A 22,175-nucleotide genomic window follows, 5' to 3' on the forward strand; every position below is an offset into this window, starting at 1 on the left:
AAAAAAAAAAAAAAAAAAAAAAAAAAAGATCACACATGCCTCAGTGAAGATCCTGCGTGCCGCAACTAAGACCCAACGCAGGCAAAAAAATAAATTAATTAATTTTAAAAAATTTTATGTCTTACAGAGACTTGCCCAAAGTCTCTAGGCTATTGAACAACATATACTAAAACTATACTAGAACAAAAACCTTTCAACTTCTAGGCCAGTTCTTTCCATTTTATCATACTTCCTCATAGCTCAACTTCTCAAATGTCAAGGACAAGGTGTAATGTTATAAATGATTAGGAACTAATAAATAAGAATACATTATACAATATATCACAAGGTACCATACAGTTAAGGCCAAGAGAATGATAAAGACAGCAATTGCTATTAAAGTTCAGATTACTGTGGGCTACAGCTGACTGGTTACATTTTTAAATAAACAGAATTTAGGGACTTCCCTGGTGGCGCAGCGGTTAAGACTCCGTGCTCCCCACGCAGGGGGCCTGGGTTCTATCCCTGGTCAGGGAACTAGATCCCACATGCATGCCGCAACTGAGACTTCGCATGCCACAACTAAGGAGCCCAAGTGACGCAACTAAGGAGCTGGCAAGCCACAACTACTGAGCCTGCCGGCCGCAACTAAGACCCGGCGCAAACAAATAAATAAAAATTAATTTTTTTAAAAAAAACAGAATTTAAAGAAGAATGAACTTCCTTATTTTACAAATAAAGAAACTCAGGCCCTGTATATAGAGCTAGTTGGTGGCAGTCCTTTAGGGAAAAAGTAATTTGAGCTGGGTCTCGAAAGATACCTAGATAAGATTTGAATAGGCAGGAAGAAGAGCGGACTTTCCAGGTAGGGAAATCACATATGCAAAAGCCTAGAGGCTGAAACAAATCAATCAAATTCAGAGACCAAAGAATTCATTCTTTTTACTAAGAATAAAGAAAGATAAATTTAGGAATGGCTAAGTTTTGTGTTGGGGATAGGGGAGGGAGTTTCAATACTTAATTAAACTTCATCCTATAGGCAGTGGGAGGAAGCTAGAGTGGGTTTTGAGCAACAAACATAAATTTCTTAGAAAAGCCCAAATTATGCATTTGTCTGGAAGCCAAGAATATAAACATAAAACAAAGGTTATAATAGCCAAAATATTTAACCAATAACAAATCCAATTCTAAAAGGAAAGGTGGAGAAGATATCTAAAAAAAAAGTTAAATAATAGAATAAAAAATGAACAATGAAAGAAAATGGAAACAAATGAGAGAAGAATAAATGACAGATGTGGACAAATGAATCAACAGTTACATTATAAAAGATGTTACTTCATGCAGTCAAGTTCTGGAAAGGGGATTAAATGATCCAAACAAGTTAGTCTCCATGGCTAAAAGAACACACTCAAAGCATAACCACCAAATGTTACTGTTTCAAACTGCAATAACTCACCTCTCTAGCAGCACAATCATGAGGAGCTTCTTCTTTATTTACTTTTCCTTTTGGAAATCCCCAGCCTGATTTTGCTAGGTACCCCTGAACCAGTAATACCTACAAAACAATCAGAGGTAAAAATAAAACTTGCCCTCCTTTCCCATGTTCCTTTCTAAAAGCCAAAAGTGCTTTTCTCCTTACTTCAGGTAACTGTTATCACCAATAATTTTACTTGGTTAACTATCCTTCAGGAAGCTAAATATACTATTACTTTTCCTGTAAAGAAAGGTATTCTGTCCATTTTAAAGTATTTCTTCAAAAATCAAATGATTCCTTTGCAATAAGCCAAGCTGCAACAAGTATAAATTATTAAGACCCAGAATGCAGATGAAATACACAAAATCTGGCCTTTTATCAACTAAAAATCTAAGTATATTTTTAAAACCTCAGTTCAGAACATTATAAAAACAACGCATTAGGATGAAAACAGCTGATCACCATTTCACTAAAAATCTTTTATTACTCTCACTCACATTTTCAAGTGTCTCATCAAGAATAATTGCACCATATGTTGGCACTCCCATTTTATATTCTTTCCATTCATCCAAAATTTTTTCCACATCTTCACCTTGAGGCAGCAAAAATGGACAATGACTGAAGAGTATACATTGTGTTAAGGAAGCTACTTTCTCCCTTAATACAGCTTAAGCACTTATACACATAAAGACATCTATTTAAATCAACTGTGTATTTTACATGAAATTACTCATATCTTCACCTCACTTAAGTTTATCCTTCTTGCTTTTGTCTTTTCACATTTGTTTTCTCTTGAACAAGCCATTGCTAACTTCTGCATTTAGCCTAGACACAAATCAAGTAAATTGTGAATACTCAAATACTCTGGCTCCCTAAAGTTAACACAAATAAACTCAGGACCATGTGAACACTTGGAATAATTCTCGTTAAGTGGGTCGAATTCATCATATTAAGAGTCAACAGATACTGAAACTGACAGCAAGAAATATAAGCACAGTACACATATACTGGTAAGAGCTAGGAACCATCAGAATAAGTGAAAGTGGGAATTCCCTGGTGCTCCAGTGGTTAGGACTCCGCACTTCCTGTGTAGGGAGCAGAGGATCAACCCCTGGTCGGGAACTAAGATCCCACAAGCCTCAAGGCCAAAAAAAAAAAAAAAAGAGTAAGTGGAAATGGCTAACTCTGGGAAGCAGAACATATTACACTGCCGAATTTCTTTACCATGTATATATAGCTTCTATAATTTAAAACATTTTTAAGATGAAGATTTATTAAGGATTATAGAGAAAGGTAAATATGGGTTTTAAGGAAAGTATGGCCTGTTTCAAAAGAAACTGGGTATGCCTCCCCAAAATTGGGCTGAGTAAAGTAAGGTTTTTTTTTAAACTAAATAAAACCTAAACCTGTAAAGTATATGCTCAGGCTTCCAATACTCCATGCTACCAAATGCCTCATCACTACAGTACTGTTAATTAAGAAAACTGTGGGGAAAATTATAATTTATGATAGCGTTTCTCAAATGGAGGACATTCTCAAGGGTCTTCAAGTCCTCTATGAAAACTTACATATTCTGTCTTTTCATTTTTATGTTAATGTAAAGGCATGTAATATGAGCATATTTTCAATCATTTGGATGATCTCATCCATCAAGTACTACACTACTTGATTTTAGAGACCATATTGGTACTAGTACTTTAACTGCTGTGGGCTACTAAAAACAGAAAAAACGTAATATGCAAATAGTGTATTACAGTCAAATGATATTCCATTGTAACACGGAAAGGAAGGTTTCATAACACATAAAGAAAGGTTCTGGAAAAACTTGTGGTACAGGCACATCAAAACACCCTTAAAGACAGCATTATATTCACATTGTGACTAGTAGTTTGGTTTAAACAAAAACATCACATTAAATTCACTTTATGAAAACTAATTTTATGAGTTCTACAGCTTTGTGTTTAAAATTTTGCTTTGGTTTTATAGTTGTAGTAAGAACTAAGGTTCTCAAAGAGCTCAAAAAAGTCAACCATCTATAACAACACTGTAATTAAAAGACAGGCAGTAGATTAATCTCAATATAAACACTTCTTGCCTTTATTTAGGGAGGGGGGAAAAAAGAATCAATTATGGATATAATACTAACTATTCCATGAAGCCCTATGGTTCTACAACAGCTTGCTAGAATTCTGGAAACTATTTCTCAATAAAAGTCTGGCTTGAGATGTTCAGTAAAATCCCTTATGTGTTTTAAAGTCACCAAAGATTTTTTTGAATCTAGTTATAAATTTAAAATAAATGGATATTTTTTCCATTAAAAATTTAACCATAGTGAAAAAAACATACGAATATACCCCAGGAATACAGGTAACTTCCAATAATTCAAAGAGGAAGACACTTATCTAGTTTTTTTTCTTTCTCTTCCTTCTCCCTACAATGTTCCTCATAACTTCAAGGTGCATCAACGTCTCTCTAATGAAGTGTTATCTCATTTTTCTACCCATTAAACAACTTCTTTAAAAAGAATAACAAAAACAAAGGTTTAGCAAAAGAAATTAAATCAACTGACATAACCTTGGAAATTATCTACACTCTTCATTTACCTACTTTTTTCCCTATCCCCAAATCACCATAAAATGAGTGAGTTGGTGAACCAACCAACTACAGTTCAAGATACACTTGGAATTAATGTTGAAAAGTACTTGCTCAAGTCCACACAATTAGCAAATAACAGAACCCAATCCAAACTGACATCAATTTCCCCAATGACAACTCTTCAATCCTCTTCCATATTCAGGAGTACATAAAGTAATTCAAACAAGGGAGTGGAAAGTTTTTGAATACCATTTTTATTTAATGAGACAATGTATTTAATTAAAAAAACCCTATGACATACTCTGAGTAATGTTAATTATCTTTCTAAATCACTAAAATCACTACTTGGCTACTGTCTTATTTTCTTAACCACCAAACCAAACTATTTTGCGTCTTGAATCTGGGTTACTGGGCCCTACACAATAGTTCTAAGAGAAAGATAGAAGATCACATTGATTACATGAAGAATGTAAGAAATTTTAAGCACACTTGTATTACATATATCCTCTTTCTTTTTTAACAATTCAGTGATTTTTTTATATACTCTTTTTATTCTAACATTTTTGCAAAAACATGAAAAATCTGCTCTAACGATAGACAATCATTTAGATAGTAATCTCCATCCTTCCATTATCATAGCCGATATTGATCTCCCCAAGAACAACTCATCTCACTCTCCAGGCTCAGTTCCTTGTATTCCTTGTACTTTATATCCATGCCCACTTCTGGGACCAATTCCCACAGGAACATTCTGGACCTTGCCATCAATAGATCTATTATAGTACTTTGATTAGAATAAAACATTGTGACCACAATTTTCTACAGCCGTCTTCTAATTACTCACAATATACTGTTATTCTACATCTATTTTTGACTGTCTTCCTTTCTCCATATTAGCACCCTCCTGCTTTTATTTCCTTCCCTAAACAATATGGTCCATCACTTTAATCAATGTCTTAGCAATATCCAAAATTTCTTTGCCCCACTATTCTGAATACAGCTCCCTAGTAAAACCTCAACCCAGGATCAAGTCCAGGACAGCCATTCTATACCCACACTGCTGAGTGCTTACTGAAGAAAAATCACAAGACCATGCAAAATTAACAAAAGAGAAAACAGAGGCACAGAAAAGCCCCACTATTTGCCCAAGGTTGCACAGCTGGTAAATGGCAAAGGTGGGATGGCAACCCACGTAATCTGACTCCAGAGCTCATACTATTAACTTTTATTCTACATAGTCTCACCACTTCAATATCCCACAGGTACCACAAACCAACATGTCCATAACTGAGCCCATCATTCCCCCACAAAATTTCTCCTCCATTATTTTTCTACAAATGGAATGGCACACCCATCCACTCAATTGTTCAAATCAGAAACCTGGATACCATCCTCGACTCCTTCTTCCACCTTTCCTCAAACATCCAAGTTAAGACAAATTTTACTCCTAAATACCACTGAAATTTAATCTTTTCTGTTCACTTCTATCACAGGTTTCCATTTCTCACTCATAAATTAATGAAATAGCCTCTTAACTAGGTTTCCAATCTCATGTTCCTCCAATTCACTGCCTACACTATTTCAGAGCTTCTTTCAAAACACCTCTAGAGAAATAAAGCAAATATGGCAAAAAGTTAACAATGGGTGAATACATAAAACGGGTACAATGGCAGTTGATTGTAATATACTTTCAACTTCTCTGTAAGTTAAAATTTTTTCCCAAAAGTAGTTTTTTTTTTTTAATCTCCTATATTCTTTTATTACTCTTATGGATAAAGTCCAAACAAACACAGCCTACAAGACCCTTCCTCCAAAAAAAACTTTTATCTAATTCCAAATCTGGGTTGGATTAGTCTCTTCAGCTATTCCTACAGAACCCTATGCTACCTTATCAAAACCTAACAGACTGCAATGTAATCATGTCCTTTCCTGTCTGTAATCTTCTTGAAGATAGCAACCAAATCTACCTTGTTCACTGCACAATGCCTGGCACAGACAAAGCACTCAATTATTGAATGAAGTCTACCACACTAGCAATAAAAGTTTTTTCTTCCATATAAATGAATTAAAAGAAACTTAACTAAAACAGAGGCTTTTTTTTTTAATAACAAGGAAAGTTTTTAAAACTCATGTGCATACACACACAGAATCTTACCCAGAATCCCAAAGTATGCATAGTTGCTCTGGTAGAATCCTAAGTCTATGCAAAACAGACCAAAAACGCAGAAGACAACTTTCCTGTTTTAATCATGTTTATAGCTCCTTAAAAGCAAAGTCTTCTATGATTTCTTCATAAAACCTGCTACCGAGACTTTAACAAAGACAGTGCTCAATAGTACTTCTACTCCCCTTTGATTTCTTCATTTACCTCTCCATATTTAATCTGTCAAACAGCTTGAGCATTTCTGCCACTGAAATTCGTCTCTTCTGTCTTTTCTTTGTAGTCCCTCAACTATGGTTCAGGACCTTACTGCTCCATATCTCAAGTATTTAACAGTCCTTGTGGTTCAACCTGTCCTGCCAAATAAGTTTTCTTGAATACCATTTTCAAATGATCTGAGTAATATTCTTAACTTTGTCTTGCTCAAAAACTTTCAATGGTTAACAGTAATGCAGAATAAACAGAGTTTCATCCATTTTCTACAGAGCCCTAAGGGGTTCCTTACTTCATACAGCTCAAGAAAAAGCATAGGGAGCTGAGTATGAGGGTTATTTTAGGTCACCTATCCCTACTCCTACTCCAACTAGTGTAGTACAGTGAACTTGTGGGTACAATTGCATCTGAGCACATGATTTATGGTTAAAAACAATGACCTAGAGAATAAAAATCAAAGCAGTTTGGCTCAGGATTTAAAACCCCACAAATTCCCCCTATATAACTTCCATCCATATCCCCTCTTGTATCCCTGTAAGAAACTCAATACAAACTAATTTACTTTCCAAAATATCTCTTATCCTTTCCAACTCTCCAATTTTGCTCAGTCCCTTTTCTTTACCTGCAACATATTCCCCACTCCAGCCTGTTTAGATAATTCTATATTTCCTTAAAAATACAGCTTTGCCTAAAATCTTTCCACCTTTTGCCAAATTCTAAAAACACTTAGTATAAGAAGCATTAGCAATTCATCAATTTTTTTGCCTTGTGACATAGCTTCTTTTATAATCTTAAATATTCATGTCAATCTTATAATTAATAAATGATGAAAAGTTTCTGTTTTATTTGTAAATAGGGAGGAACAAAAGCTTCTCTAAAGGCAAGGACTTCTTTGAATTTGCCACAGACCCAAAAACTGCTTTGAAAACAGCAAGTACTCAATAATTATTTAAGAATTTCTATCCCAGAAAGGTAGTAATCTGAATAAAGATCATCCAGTTAAGTGGAAAAGCAAGAGAAATGTAAGAAACAGATCAGTTCTAGAAATAGGCTGGCTACCTATGAAAAAAAAGAAAATCAAATTTAATTCTAATGATCACTGCACATTTTAGGGGGTCCTCAACATAAAAATAAGAATACAGTTGGCCCCCCAGTATCCAGATGTAGGACCCGCAGATACTGAGGGCTAACTGTACTTTGCCATTTTACACAATCTAAGGAACTTGAGCATCCACGGATTTTCGTATCCTGCAGGAAGCGGGGTGGTCCTGGAACCATCCCCATAAATACCAAGGTACAACTGTACTATCAAAGTGTGCCTACCACAATCAGGCACAAACCATATATATATGTTTTACATTTTTGACCATTTTTAGAAATCAAGTATGTTTTATCTAAAAGGTTATAAATCTCAACGACAAGCAAAAGAAAATTTGTGCTTAAATACCTTATTAATAAGAATGAAAGACATTCATTATAGTAATAAAAAGGATATCAGCTTTAGCAAAGTCTCTTATCCCACACTGAGGTAATCCTGGTGTGTTCTGCATGTAGAAATCCAAGTAAAACCAATGGGCAAGTTCAATCTGAAAACACACTCGGATAGCATTGTCTCTTTCCTCGCTGGGAATATGCAAAATAAATCGGCTGTCAAAAACAAAAAACATACAAAAATTACATGTACAAACCATTAACAATTTATTTTAACCTTTTTAATTGCTTCACTCCTGACCCACCAACATAGAAAAGGGACCCAGAGCAGTACTGATCAAGGAAGCAAAACTGGCAGGAAATTACTACAGGGAAGATGAGTCTTTAAAAAAAAAAAAAAAAAAAAGAGATATCACATATATCTCATTCAAAATAGAATATTTTTAAGAGGCCATCTACCCTCTGTTCACAAGTACAGAGATAAACTTAAGAGCTCTCTAACAATAAATTAAAGGTGAGCAAGAAAACAAACTTCACCAGGATTCCCTCCCATGTCTGGTAACAATTTTCAAAGAATATATGCAAATATATTCATATACTCAAATAGAAAAGATGTTAGCTGCTTAATCTTCATATTTAAAGTATTACAAAAAAAATTAAAGAAATCATTAATAGACCAGATTTCCCAAAAAGCTCATTTGAAGAACCTGAGTTCAAAATAACTTTCAAATATACTCACTTTTTTTTTTTTTTTTTTTTTTGCGGTACGCGGGCCTCTCCCGTTGTGGAGCATAGGCTCCGGACGCGCAGGCTCAGCGGCCATGGCTCACGGGCCCAGGGGCACGAACCCATGTCCCCTGCATCGGCAGGCGGACTCTCAACCACTGCGCCACCAGGGAAGCCCTCAAATATACTCACTTTTAAAAAAACCTAAATTGTCTTTTCCAAGTACATTCAGAGGGAGGAAGGGACATTTATTTTAATACGTAGTATAAGTGTGCACTATATTAAATACACATATGTATATATATGATTAAGATAAATAACCCCTTTTTAATGCAACAAGTCAAAATTTATGTGATCTACAGGACTCATTAAGCAACCACCATTAAGCTTCTTCCACGCTTAGCATTTTTGTAATCTTTTTTTCTAGCAACCTTTAGAGATAGACTGAACTACATAAAAGAAATCCACTGGTTTTTAGAGTCATTTTCTAAAATTAAAAATAGCATCACCCAGTTTGATCACTTACACTATTCACTAGCTGTGGTGCTAAATGTTCTTTGTTGTTTTCAAGTTTCAAATCAAACCTCAAAAAAAAATGCTTTTAAAATTATAAAAATAATGTAGCATTCCAATAGGGGATTGAATAAGTAAATGTTAAGACAAATGTATGTACAATAATCTACAATTCAATATAGAAAAACAATGGGGAAAGGAGCTTAAAACTCCATCTACACTAAAACCAAGACATGTAACATGCAACGTTAATGGCATAATGTAAGATAAAAATCTGAGTTCTTCCATACGGCATTCAAGATCCAGTGTCTGCTCACCTGCACAGCCTCTATCACTCTGTAAGGTTCTTTATACCCAGTGATACCTAATTCTTAGTAATGTCCTAAATTGCCATCCACATACTATATCTATTCCCTTCTCTTGTCCATCTAGCAACCTTATAATTCATCCCTCATGACTTAACACTGTATCTCTTATATAGGTATATCAGACTCCTCTGAACAGATTTATAAACTCTTTCAACTCCTCCATTATAGTAATCATCTAATTTTTACTATTACTGTCCATAAACTCTTCCAAATTATTTCACTGAGATATCTTTGTATACTTTTATTCCCATAGTCTAGCAAATTGTCTGCATATACTTACAGTAACATACTGATAGTTACAATTTATCTTTGAAAGGTAAGATGGAGTAAGCACACTCCACTCTGGCCCTCCCATAAAACGTATAAAACCTGGACAAAATACATGGAGCAGCTGTTTGAGGACTGTGAAAAGTAAACAGCAGGAGAAAGACTGGGGAAGATGACGAATATTCAAATTTTACCATTTTTCACCCTCCAATATCCCCTAGCTGGATTGGGGGTTAGAAGTGACCTCCAAAAGCCCTCAAGGATCAAGAAAGGAATCTCTTAACACTCAGAGACAGTGGGGGAAATTTCCCCTCTCTTTTCTCCATTCTCTCATGCCCCAGCGCCCAAGCAATGCCACACTGGTTAGACTTGGCAGCAACAGTGGCTGTAACAGGGATCCACAGAGACTAAAACTTTGATGGACGGGAACCTTCCTCTCCCACAGCAAGAGCTGGGAGGTCCCAAGAGATTAGGGCCAACATCCATTGCTTATTTTACTTCTAACCTCCAGCTGCTTGGTCCCAGGCATAAGCAGAGTCACATGAAATGTGTGGTAGAGCGTCTTTCCATTTTTGCCTTTTTCAATATTCAATTTCCTCAAAAAGGGAGCCAAGAAGTACCAGGGAGATAGCAGAAAAGGAGCAGCTCAGGAAAATGGTCCCACAAAATTGTTTATGAACTCTAAGGCTCAACCCCAAACTGCACAAACTTGGATTAGAATACAAACAGCATACCACACACTGTGAGCTGAACGATGTATGAGACAGACCACTACCCAAGTCTCAGACTAGCCAGTAGATGATACACAAAGACAAAAAGCACTGAAAAAACTAGGCTTCTTTTATCTTATTTAACTTACACCAAGTCTCAAAAAAAACACCTGTCTGCTATATCTTATTTTCTCAGTTTGGGACATTTTCTACTGATTTCCATTATGGAAGTTGAAGAATTAACAACTCCAGTCCTCCCACTCTCATTCTACACACCATTCTCACCTCTCCATCTTCCCAACAAAATAATATCGTAGTTTGGTTAGTGTGTTAACTTCAGCACTATTGACACCTGGAACTGATAATTATATGTAGAGAGGAGCTACAGTCCTGTGTGCTGTAGGTGTTTAGCACCATCCGTAGCCTCTGCTTATTAGATGTCAATAGCACTCTCCAGTAAGCTGTGACAACCAAAAAGATCTCCAGCCACTGCCAAAGTTCCCTGAGGGGAGCAAAATCACTCCCAGTTGATAACCACCGGGTTAGATCAAAAATTCAGTCTTGAGCTTCCCTGGTGGTGCAGTGGTTGAGAGTCCGCCTGCTGATGCAGGGGACACAGGTTCGTGCCCCGGTCCGGGAGGATCCCACATGCCGCGGAGCGGCTAGGCCCTTGAGCCATGGCCGCTGAGCCTGTGCATCCGGAGCCTGGGCTCCACAACGGGAGAGGCCACAACAGTGAGAGGCCCCCCGAAAAAAAAAAAAAAAAAAAAATGAAAGAAAAGAAAAATTCAGTCTTTACATTACTATGACTCTGCAAACGCAATTCAAGACTAAGCCATGTGACAAGCTACGATTGTTTTCCCTTTAAATAAAGCACAATCCTTTGTCCTGCCACTAATTAATAAATGTCTTATTGTCTTTGCTTTGTTTTCTCTATACTTGTCACTAACTCAATCTTCCACTAGTTTCCTAAATTTTTTTTCTCAAGATGTTAATTCAGACACATCCGTTTCATCTTGAAGACTATCCCCGAGCCTTCTGATCTGTTCCAGTCTGGAGTGTTTGTCACTTCACATGATACACATCTGTCATTCTATGCTATCCTTTCACTAACATCCTATAGTTCCCAACGCCTCCATCCTGTATTTTTTTTTAATAAATTTATTTTATTTATTTATTTTTGGCTACACTGGGTCTTCGTTGCTGTGCGCAGGCTTTCTCTAGTTGCAGTGAGCAGGGGCTACTCTTTGTTGCGGTGCGCTGTCTTCTCATTGCGGTGGCTTCTCTTGCGTGCAGAGCACGGGCTCTAAGCGCACAGGCTTCAGTAGTTGTGGCACGCTGACTCCGCAGTTGTGGCTCGCGGGCTCTAGAGCACAGGCTCAGTAGTTGTGGCACACGGGCTTAGTTGCTCCGCGGCATGTGAGTTCTTCCCCGGACCAGGGCTCGAACCTGTGTCCCCTGCATTGGCAGGTGGACTCTTAACCACTGTGCCACCGCGGAAGCCCCATCCTGTATTTAGATCTATTTCTTATATCCTGTCTTCCTCCTAATTAATGTACTTCCTATTTTTACGAAGTACATCCTCCCATGCCTTCTGGAAAAAGGATGCAGGGGAGATTAATATTAAGACATGGTGAATTTGAAAATATTTTTATCCTCACACTTGACACTTTGGCTAGGTAAAGAATTCCAGGTTGGAAATCATTTTCCTTCAGAATCCTGAAGACAGTGCCCACTCCTGTCAGCCTATAATTTTGATGTGAAGACTGAAGTCACTCAGATTCCTTTGTCCAACCTGTTTTTTCAGACTGGAAGCTTCCAGGTTCTTCCTTCTATCCTCAATGTTCTGAAATTTCTCAGTCGTCTATTATTCATCCACTGCATCACCCATTCAATGGACTTTACCTATTTAGAAACTCACCTCCTTCAGTACTAAAGGACCTCATGGACTGATCCTTTGATTCTTCACTATTCTCTGATATTTCCTATCTCTAATTTCTCAAGCCCCCTTACTTTCGGGAAACAGTCTCTTGCAAGCCATCTATTGAGGTTTTTGTTTCTACTCTCATATTTAAAATTCCAAAGGCTATTTTTGTTTAAATTATGCTTTCACAGATAATTCTGTTATTCCATGACTGTAAAAACCTATCTAAGGAGATCAATGTAGTTTTGAGGGGTTTTTTTGTTTTAAAGTTTTCTTCTATTTACATAGTTTGATTCTTTTCAGTTGCTTTTTTGTTGTTGTTAGTTTTATGCTCTACTTTTTGTGTTAAGAGGCCTATTTCAGATGTTCGTATTTAATGTGATAGACCACAAAGCTAATTAGGAAGGTTGTCAAACTATGAGGCACCACTTATGGTGATCAGTCTGAGCCATTTAATCAAGGAACCTCCAATGTTAGTATCTTTAGGTGTTTCCTCGTGGGCTAGTCAGATCATCTAGACAAGAAGCTTCCAATCTCCTATCTGGAGGGTAAAGCCCAGGCTGCCACATTCTGGGAGCTGAGCAGGGGAAGAAGGATGGTTTTCAATATGTACACAGGATGCATAAACTCACTTCTGCCACTTTTCAACATTCTCTGATTCTGAAGTAGACTGACTACTACAGTAGTCTTTCACTCTATCAGGTCTGCTAAGTCATATGCCACTTTCCCTTCTGCTGTACGGTTTCCAAGTTTTGTTGCTCATCTCTTCACCCAATCTTCCTTTTCTTGTGGGTTATGCATTTAAAATTGTTAAACTTTACTCTTTTTGTGGAGTAGATGTTTGTGTTCAGTCTACTATCTTTAACTAGAAATTTGCATTTCAGACTTCCCTGATGGTGTAGTGGTTAAGAATCCACCTGCCAATGCAGGGGACACGGGTTCAAGCCCTGGTCCGGGAAGATCCCACATGCCGCGGAGCAACTAAGCCCGTGCGCCACAACTACTGAGCCTGCGCTCTAGAGCCCATGAGCCACAACTACTGAGCCTGAGTGACACAACTACTGAAGCCCGCGTGCCTAGAGCCTGTGCTCTACAACAAGAGAAGCCACTGAAATGAGAAGCCCGCGCACCGCAACGAAGAGTAGCCCCCACTGGCCGCAACTAGAGAAAGCCCACGTGCAGCAACTAACACCCAACCCAGCCAAAAATTAATTAATTAAATAATTTTTTTTTAAACTTGCATTTCAACAAATTTCTAGAGGATACTAACCACAATCTAAAAGGGGGTAAGAAAATGCCTAAGACAAAGAAATCCAATCCCATTCCCATCCCAATCCAGAAAAGCCCCAAATGAAGAAAGCTAAGCTGGAAGATGAGAATAAGAAATCAAACTTTTAAAAAAGAACAACAGAGAGGTCTATTTATGTAATAGGAGAACATCCACTCTTCTTTCATTCCTCTGACAGTCAGGAGTTTCTCCTACAAAAGGTGGGGGAAGGAGGAACAACACCCAAGGCCCTTTTCTAACTTTAGCATACAGGTTTGAGTGTTGGCACCCCAAAGCAAAACTCCTACACACTGGTATTCAAGGGTCTCCCAGCATAAAAGTCAGCTCCCTATCTACTCTCATAAAGAAGCCTAACAACAAGTCCCTCTACAGCCTCATCTTAAATATGAAACAGCAACCAAAAATCACCCAATGTCTAATAAGGAAAATCTAAATGACAAAGAAAAAATTAAACACATTAAAAAACTGGTTGTGAAGAAAAGACATTGTTGAGGATATCTCCTGGAACCTTGGTACTGAAAGTGTGGACCCTGGACCACCTGGAAACATAACCATGAGAAGAAAAAGAGACACTTCAGTCATATACAGACTCAGAAAGCTTACTCTCTAATGACCCCCTCAAAGGAAATTACTTTAGAATGTACACCAGCAAAACAAAAATGAAAACCAAGAAAGCATAAAACAGGATTCAAGAAAGAAAAGATACAACCTGGGAGAGCTGGGAAAGGGAATTCTCGTGTGCCAGTTGTTTGGCAAGACTAAGAAGCAACCAGTCCAGATTAGACTAAGAGAGTGGAGATCTCCAAGACGGCATTCTCCAGGAAAAAAGAATTCTGTAGAACAGTAGATATTAGTATGATTGAGGGTAAGACCAAGGATATAATAAAGGAGCAGGGACTTCCCTGGTGGTGCAGTGGTTAAGAATCCACCTGCCAATGCAGGGGACACGGGTTCGAGCCCTGGTCCGGGGAATATCCCACATGCCACAGAGCAACTAAACCCATGTGCCACAACTACTGAGCCTGCACTCTAGAGCCCGTGAGCCACAACTACTGAGCCCGCGCACCTAGAGCCCATGCTCTGCAACAAGAGAATCCACCGCAATGAGAAGGCCGCGCACTGCAACAAACAGTAGCCCCGCTCGCCGCAACTAGAGAAAGCGCGCACACAGCAACAAAGACCCAACACAGCCAAAAATAAAAAAATAAATTAAAAACTTTAAAAAGTAAAAAAGAATCTTTAAAAAAATAAATAAAAAATAAAGGAGAAGATGGGGGGTGATGGTGGACGGCAGCAAGAAACTTTGGGCATGTTGGGGTAGAAGGGTAAATGTACAAGAGAATCACAGTCCAAACATGAAGCAAAAAGCCAAAATTAGAACAAAAGGGGAAAAAATTATTTCAAGAATAGCTAGAAGGAGTCAGGGAATAATGAACAAAGCATATGCTTCCTTCTCCAAAAGAAAAAATTAAACTGTATTATTTTGAGCAATTTGTAGAATGTAAGAAAAGAGAATTCATTAGGACATTCATTCTCTTTCAAGGTTCTTACAAAAGGATCTTGACTATGGCCAGATGGAAAAGAAACAAAATCCTAACCATTGTAGACTTGTCTCTACTGTGAAAAATATTTACAAAGTCATACTGTATAACAAACGCCATTATTATTATTCAGCTCTTGCAATCAACCAGTAGCAAAATGTATAAGATTTCATAAGGTTACAAAATGTAATGTAAATACTATCAATCTTAATTTCTATTTTTCAGTTCACCTGGATAGAAACTGAGGGAATGGGTAAGAAACGGAAGAAATGATGGGGCACTAAGTGCCTCACCTTATCAAATACAGACTCAAGAGACACTGAAGTCTGTAAAACAGAAATACAATTTTAAGTATATTAAAGTCACGAAGGTAACCAATGGAACGATTTAAAATAGTGATATAACTGTATTGGAAGTAGGACAAGGGCAACAGTAAGTGTAAACTAAACCCTCACTTAATAATCTACCAAGATACACTAAATCCTCAATCTAATATCTAAAGTTGATAGCAACTGGTGCAAGTATACTTTAAAATACTGAAATATCCACCAGAAGAACTGAACACAAAACAGGAAAAAGTCTGGAGAGCAGAACTGGGATAAAAGGGGTAGGGCAAGAGACTGTTGCTTTTCATTTTATAAATTCATCTGTACTGTTTGATTTTTTTTTAAACCTTACAGATGAGTACATTTTTTAATACTGAAAAGCTAACTTCTTTAAGAAACTTTGTAAGAAATAGGAAATTTTGATACAGGAAAATTAAACTTCAATGCTTTCATTCTGTGAATGTTTTTGATCTGTTTTAAAGATTTAAAAGTGTTTGTATATACATACATATGTATATTTTAATAGCTAAAATAAAATGCTTTCCACAATATTTTGTTATGGGAAAAACTTCTCCACCTAACAAAAATGTACCTTTCCAATGTTCCCACAGATAGACAAAGTATCAGCACAAGGACTACAATTAATACAAAAATGCTTCCAGTGAACTGAACACTAAGACAGCAAGCTGAAGATAAACACAAATTATTTAATTAACCTATAGGATCACCAAAATAGCAGCAACATTAGTTGCTAGAAAATACCTTTCTCCTTTTAACACTGGAGTGGCTTTACAATTTAATTCTAACGGGGCTTATAAAAAACTCCAAACACTTCTTTAAGAGAAATAACTTACCAAACTGCAGTTTTCAGTTTTTACTTTAAAAACATGCTTTCCAAATCTTTAATAAGATTATTTAAATAGTACTGAAAAACTATGTATTTTACTTTTAATGTCAAAAATCATGGCGCACCAAAGGCAAATATCACCATAAAATGGTGCTGATTTACTTTTTTACATACACATACATGTTTTATTATAAAGTAATTTTGGTTCACTAACGCATTTTAGACCAGAGTCTTCCCTTCCTCTCCTCCAATTCCATTTCACCCAGAAGTCACCAGTTTTATCAGTTTGGTGTATCTATTACTTTCAGACTTCTCCTGTGCATGCACACAAACATACATATACAAAACATTTAAAAATTTGTTTTAACAAAGGGCATAAAATGACTAGTTATTGCCCTCAGTAGTATATTGTGTACATTTTCAAAACACAGACATTTTCCTTCAGTTTACTGTTTGCTAACTGCCTGAGGAATTTCTAATGGCTGCACAGTATTCCTGTAAATGAAATGTCCCATATTCAACCACCTGAAAAATAACATTTCATGTCTTAGGTTATAAGCCGTCTAATGGTTATAAAGTCACATCTTGAAAATTTAAGTCTCTTGCTCTAATGTTTCACATAAAAATCACTCTCAAATTTTACATTCCTCCGAAACATATTAATATATATGGTCAATAACTGACATAGACAAGATTAGCAGGACTATGTAATTTATCAAAAATCAAAATAACACAAAGCAAAAAACCCTTACAGGTACTGATCATAAGTAAAACTGGAGAAAATACAAAGGGAGTAAAAACAAGAGTCAAGACCAAACTTATAAATTAGCAGGTACTTAAAAAAGAAGTATAGGACTTCCCCGGTGGCGCAGTGGTTAAGAACCCATCTGCCAATACAGGGGACACGGGTTCAAGCCCTGGTCCAGGAAGATCACACATGCCGCGGAGCAACTAAGCCCGCGCACCGCAACTACTGAGCCTGTGCTCTAGAGCCCGCGAGCCACAACTACTGAAGCCCATGCTCCGCAACAAGAGAAGCCTGAGCACTGCAATGAAGAGTAGCCCCCGCTCACCGCAACTAGAGAAAGCCTGGGCACAGCAACATAGACTCAACACAGCCATGCATACATACAAAAATTTTTTTTAAATCTTTAAATTAATCAACAAAGATATTATAAATATTAACTTGAAAAATGGTATTACTTTTAAAACCTCAAGTTTTAAGAAATGGTTATTTGGTTTTAAAACGGAGCAGGAGGCTTCCTGGGAAAAGACATTCCCACCCCCTATCAGTCACCTCTTATTCAGAGAAAAGTTTTAGCCTCCTAGACTAAATTTGGTTCAGAAAAGCAAGAAAATGCAGAAACAAAGGAAAGCAGTCTAGCATGACAAAATAATAATGGCTTAGCCATAAAACAAAGTCAAGGACCTTTAGTTCCTCCTCAAGGCCTATAGATAATATCCTGAGCCATATCCCAAAGTTGTTTTGCAGAAACTAAAACCCCCACCAGGTGGAAGAAGTCAACTGCATGCTGACCACCAGCAAGCAGACCTCAGACCCTTGAAAGCAGGCTGATAATTTGAGATTACTAAAATGCCACCCTGTTACCTCACCACCAACCTATCAGAAGGATGTCCACGAGCTGATTACTCACCCTGGACCCTTTCCCTCATCTTGCCTTTAAAAACCCTTCCCTGGAAGCCATTGGGGAGTTTGTCTTTTGAGCATGAACTGTCCATTCTTCCTTGCATGGCCCAGCAATAAATGCAGTACTTCCCTTCAACCACAAACAGTGGCAGCATAGGCTTTTCTGCACCTCAGGGGAGTAGACCCAAGTTTGGTTTGTTAACAGTTTCACTGTTAGTTTAACAAGTAGCTAGCCCTAATTTTTAAAAACATCATTCTTACAGAGCCAAAACACAGTAATTACAAAAAATTTTCTTAAAGGAAAAAAAGAAATTTTTCTCTATTCCAAAAAATTTGTATAAAATAGTTTAAATACACTAACTAGAAAAACAAGTAAGAATCTTTATTTAACACAACAGATGTTTGACAAGAAGTCTACAAAACACAACACCATTATTTTTAAGTAAAATTACACACATAAAATTAACCACCTTCATAATGGTGATATGACGTCTTTAAATAATGTAATCCTCCATAATATACAAAATAAACCCAATACTAATGGGACAATTAGTTTAGATGCCTGTAAAAAGTATAAGATTGCCCATCTTTTCTAAATCACCTGTATCCCTATTAATTCACACATAAACTATTGCTCACCTTTCCAAATACTACTCATATTTAATTTTTCTAACTACAAAATGTACATCCTCTAAAAAATCTTGGAAACATGAATAAGAAAATAAAAAAACATAATCTCACATCTGGTACATGTTCTTCCACTCATTTACCTAAGACAGACATCAAACCTCTTTAAGAAAAATGATCATAGAAAATGAGGGCCTTTTAAGTGGTTCATTCGAGTCTATCATATTCCAAAAGTTATAATCCTACCATCACTAAAGAAGTCCAGTGACGTTAATTCTCAGTGGTTGCAGAATTAGTCTATTTACTTATCTAAATGTACTTTTCTTTTGTGAGGATATAACATTAGACTTGACTTTCTATTTCATCCACCTGCGTAGGAAAAAAAGCAGACGTTAAAAAGGCCTAGGTCTTAAATCTTGATTTTCTAAATTAAGATGAATGTGACCTTGTGTAAATTACAACCTGAGTCTGTCAGATGAAAATGGAAAAAACTGCACCTACCAAATAGGGTGGTTTCGAGGATTAAATGATACATGTGAAGAGAGCAGCCAGTGCCTGCCTGGCACTCAGTAATAACTCCACAAGTATTAGTTCTTCCTTTCCCATTAAAAGAGGCGTGAATGCGACACAACTACTAAAAGTCAGACTTTTAGACATAAATACGTGAAATGTGTTTGTTTTAATCAGAGCTTTCACTCATTTGTAATTAAAATTACTTCACAACCCACTTACACCGACGACAACTCAGGGTATTACTGCACCAAAATGAGTTTCTTTTCCTGAAGTAAAATTTTAAGGCCATTTTACACTTGCTTGGCTATCTGAAATCATAGCCAACAAGAGAGAAGAACTCAGGAAATTTCTCTTGTAAAAGTACTCCATGAGTTAAAACCCAGCGGTTGAGAATTTCCTTTAAGAAGGATAATTAAGAGATTGGCGGGGGAGGAGGAACTCCAGACTTTTTTTCCCACTTCCAATGATAAGTTTGGGGATAAACAAAAGAATAATTCTTTACAGTAATTTACAGAGAACGCCACGGACCCATAAGAATACTCAAGGGGAATGGTAAATTTGAAAATTGCTCCCTGCAATTTTCCGAGAACCTGGGATTGTCCGAGAACCTGGGATTCTAAGACTTAAAAACCTTGGGGTCTTTCAACAGAACTGGGGAAATGAGATGGAGGGAGGAGGGGGTAAAACGGTCTGTGAAAGCCAGAGAGCCAGAAAAAGCAATGGGAGGGGGGAGGGGCTGCCCCCAAAATGCCAAAGATACAGGCTTTGGAGAAGCGGCTTCGCTTGCGGGGAAATCAAAGTAGTTGGGGAACTAAGAAAATGAGGAAATTCCAGCGCTGCGCGAGGAGGAATGGAGGGGGGCGTGAGAAACAGGGAGGCTGCGGCGGAAAAAGAGGGGTGGTGTCGTCCGAGATAAGGGTCGAGGGGGAAAGGGAGCAGCGGCGGGACCGGAAAGCCCGGACAAGGATGTGAGCCGAAGGAGGAGACGCTGAGGCGTCCGGGGTCGCCGAAACTTAGAGAAAAAGAGTAGGGGACGACAAGGGGCCGGAGCAGCGCGGGGCGCCCCGGTACCTGCAGAGATCGTCCAGGACGCTGCAGGGAATCTCCACCCGTTTAGTCTCCATGATGAGGACCCACAGCAGGAGCAGTGCATCCCGGCTCCGCGCGGCCGGGGACCGAGGGTACGGCACGGAGAGCAGGCGGCGGCGGTGGCGGCAACTGCGGCTCCGACGAAAACGAGAGGGGGAAGGGGCGGGACCCGCTCACTTCCGCCCGGCTCCCTCAGCCTGGGACCCCGAGGCTGGGCCGCGGAGTGGGGGCGGAGCCCCTGGAGCCACGCCCCTGCTCTGCTTGAAAGAGCCAATGGGAAGCTGGAGAACCAGCAGCCTGAGCAAGCTAAGCCAATGAGACGTTTGTTTATTGGTCCGTCGGCTCCAATCCGTCTTCAAGCTATTCAGTTGCTACTCAGAAAACCAACTTCCCGCCGCCTTGGACTGGGCCCTGAGGTGAATAGACGCATGCGCACCATGCCTCCTTCGCACTATTAGGAAGTCAGGAGGGCTCAGGTCTTCCCACTAGATCCCAAGAGCGATATCCAGGACTTCGACGTGGTCTGCACCGCCGCTCCGTGACCGAGCAGGCGCTCCGACCTCTGCACTGCAGAGCCCGTGGGCGCTTTCAGCACGAGTGTGCATGCGTGGTTTCTGTCACCAGATATCCCGCGCACACATTCACCGCCGCCCCCAGCAACTCCAGGCCAAGGGCTGTGTCTCCATTCGCTACAAACCCCCAAGAGAGTTGTCATTTTTGTGGTGGCGCACCTCGTTCACTCTGCGGGCACCCAACCCTGGCTGTGAAGACAAGGGACTTTACCCCAGTATTTGACACCCTGTAAGATCTCAGAAAATATGAATTAATTGAACCTGAACTCTGGAATCTGCATTCCACCTCCTGCACGCTCACACCACTCCAACTGGCTAGTCCTCATTCATTCCACATCTTGCTTATTGGAGTCCAGTCCATTTGGGATCCTTGGAGACACTCTTGGATGCATCCATTTATCAACTTGCTCCTTTTGTATCAGACCCACAGGCCCACTCAGTCTTGAGTTTAGTCTGTTCTGCCATGTAATCTCCCATCTTTTAATTTCTGTTAAAATGCCCACTGCCTTTACATCAGGTTCGCATTATTTCTTCTCCCTAGTCTAAGAGCTGCCTAACCAGAACCTCCTCCACCTCCATTCTTGGACTGTACACCTGCCCAGGTTTTGTTTTGTTTTGTCCAGATATGAACAGGTTACTATCTTTTCAGCTTCTGATAGCCCACCTACATCAGCTTCTGATGTATGTTCAAGCCCAAACTTGGTATAGGAGCCCTGTTACCATCTATTTTACTCTGTTTTCCATCTTTGTTCTTTTTGCTTTTTATCGGAAGATTCCTCAAGTTTATTTTCCAGCCATCTATAGTTTATACTTTTCTAGAATTTTCTTTCATTCTTCAAATGGCTCTTCGTCATGGTGTCATAGCCTTGCTTCATAGATCCTGTATTCTATGAGGATATTAATACATTTCAAAAGTTTTCTTCTTCCTGAATAGTCTTTTATTCCTCTCAGTTGGTTTTTCCTATTAATTTGGCCTCCACCTATCATATTAGATGCTTTCTGGTGGTCCTCAACTATTCACTCATACTTAAGAGTATGGAACTAAAAAACTGGAGTCAAGTGCTGTAAAAGCTGATTGGAAGCTCCCAGCATGTGGGTGGGACTTGTTTCCTGAGAGCTTCACTGTAGGATGGTCTGGCTGGGCTGCTGGTTGGGAACACATGGCATCGGTATCTGTAGGTCATTCTTTCCAGCTGCTCAAATTCCCCGTAGAGAAAATCCTTTCAGGCCAAACTGGAAATATTCTAGGAGTCAAGTAGGGAAGCACAGGCCGGAGTATTCTGTTTGTTCTATTCAGTCCTCCCTGCCACAGTACAAGTCTAGTTTGGGTTTCCTAAGAAACAGGCCCTGCGACAAGGATTTG

At 38.6% G+C, this 22,175-nt stretch overlaps 1 protein-coding gene across 2 annotated transcripts in view; it reads right to left on the minus strand.

Annotated features, from left to right (window-relative positions):
* DCP2 (decapping mRNA 2) overlaps positions 1-20,453 on the minus strand; it is a 45,736-nt gene extending 25,283 nt beyond the window's left edge. Inside the window, exons 1-4 of one of the 2 annotated variants that reach the window (XM_007451194.1) lie at positions 20,223-20,453; positions 7,918-8,069; positions 1,951-2,078; positions 1,436-1,534 (exon numbers count right to left, since the gene is read on the minus strand). In XM_007451194.1, coding sequence (XP_007451256.1) covers positions 1,436-1,534; positions 1,951-2,078; positions 7,918-8,069; positions 20,223-20,275 — 432 coding nt within the window. In that variant the 5' untranslated portion in view covers positions 20,276-20,453. The remainder of the gene's footprint in view (positions 1-1,435; positions 1,535-1,950; positions 2,079-7,917; positions 8,070-20,222) is intronic. The other variant, XM_007451195.1, reaches the window with a different exon arrangement.
* Positions 20,454-22,175: the final 1,722 nt, after the last annotated feature.

The sequence above is a fragment of the Lipotes vexillifer genome, unplaced genomic scaffold, assembly GCF_000442215.2.
Source record: "Lipotes vexillifer unplaced genomic scaffold, Lipotes_vexillifer_v1.1 scaffold91, whole genome shotgun sequence".
Taxonomy (NCBI): domain Eukaryota; kingdom Metazoa; phylum Chordata; class Mammalia; order Artiodactyla; family Lipotidae; genus Lipotes; species Lipotes vexillifer.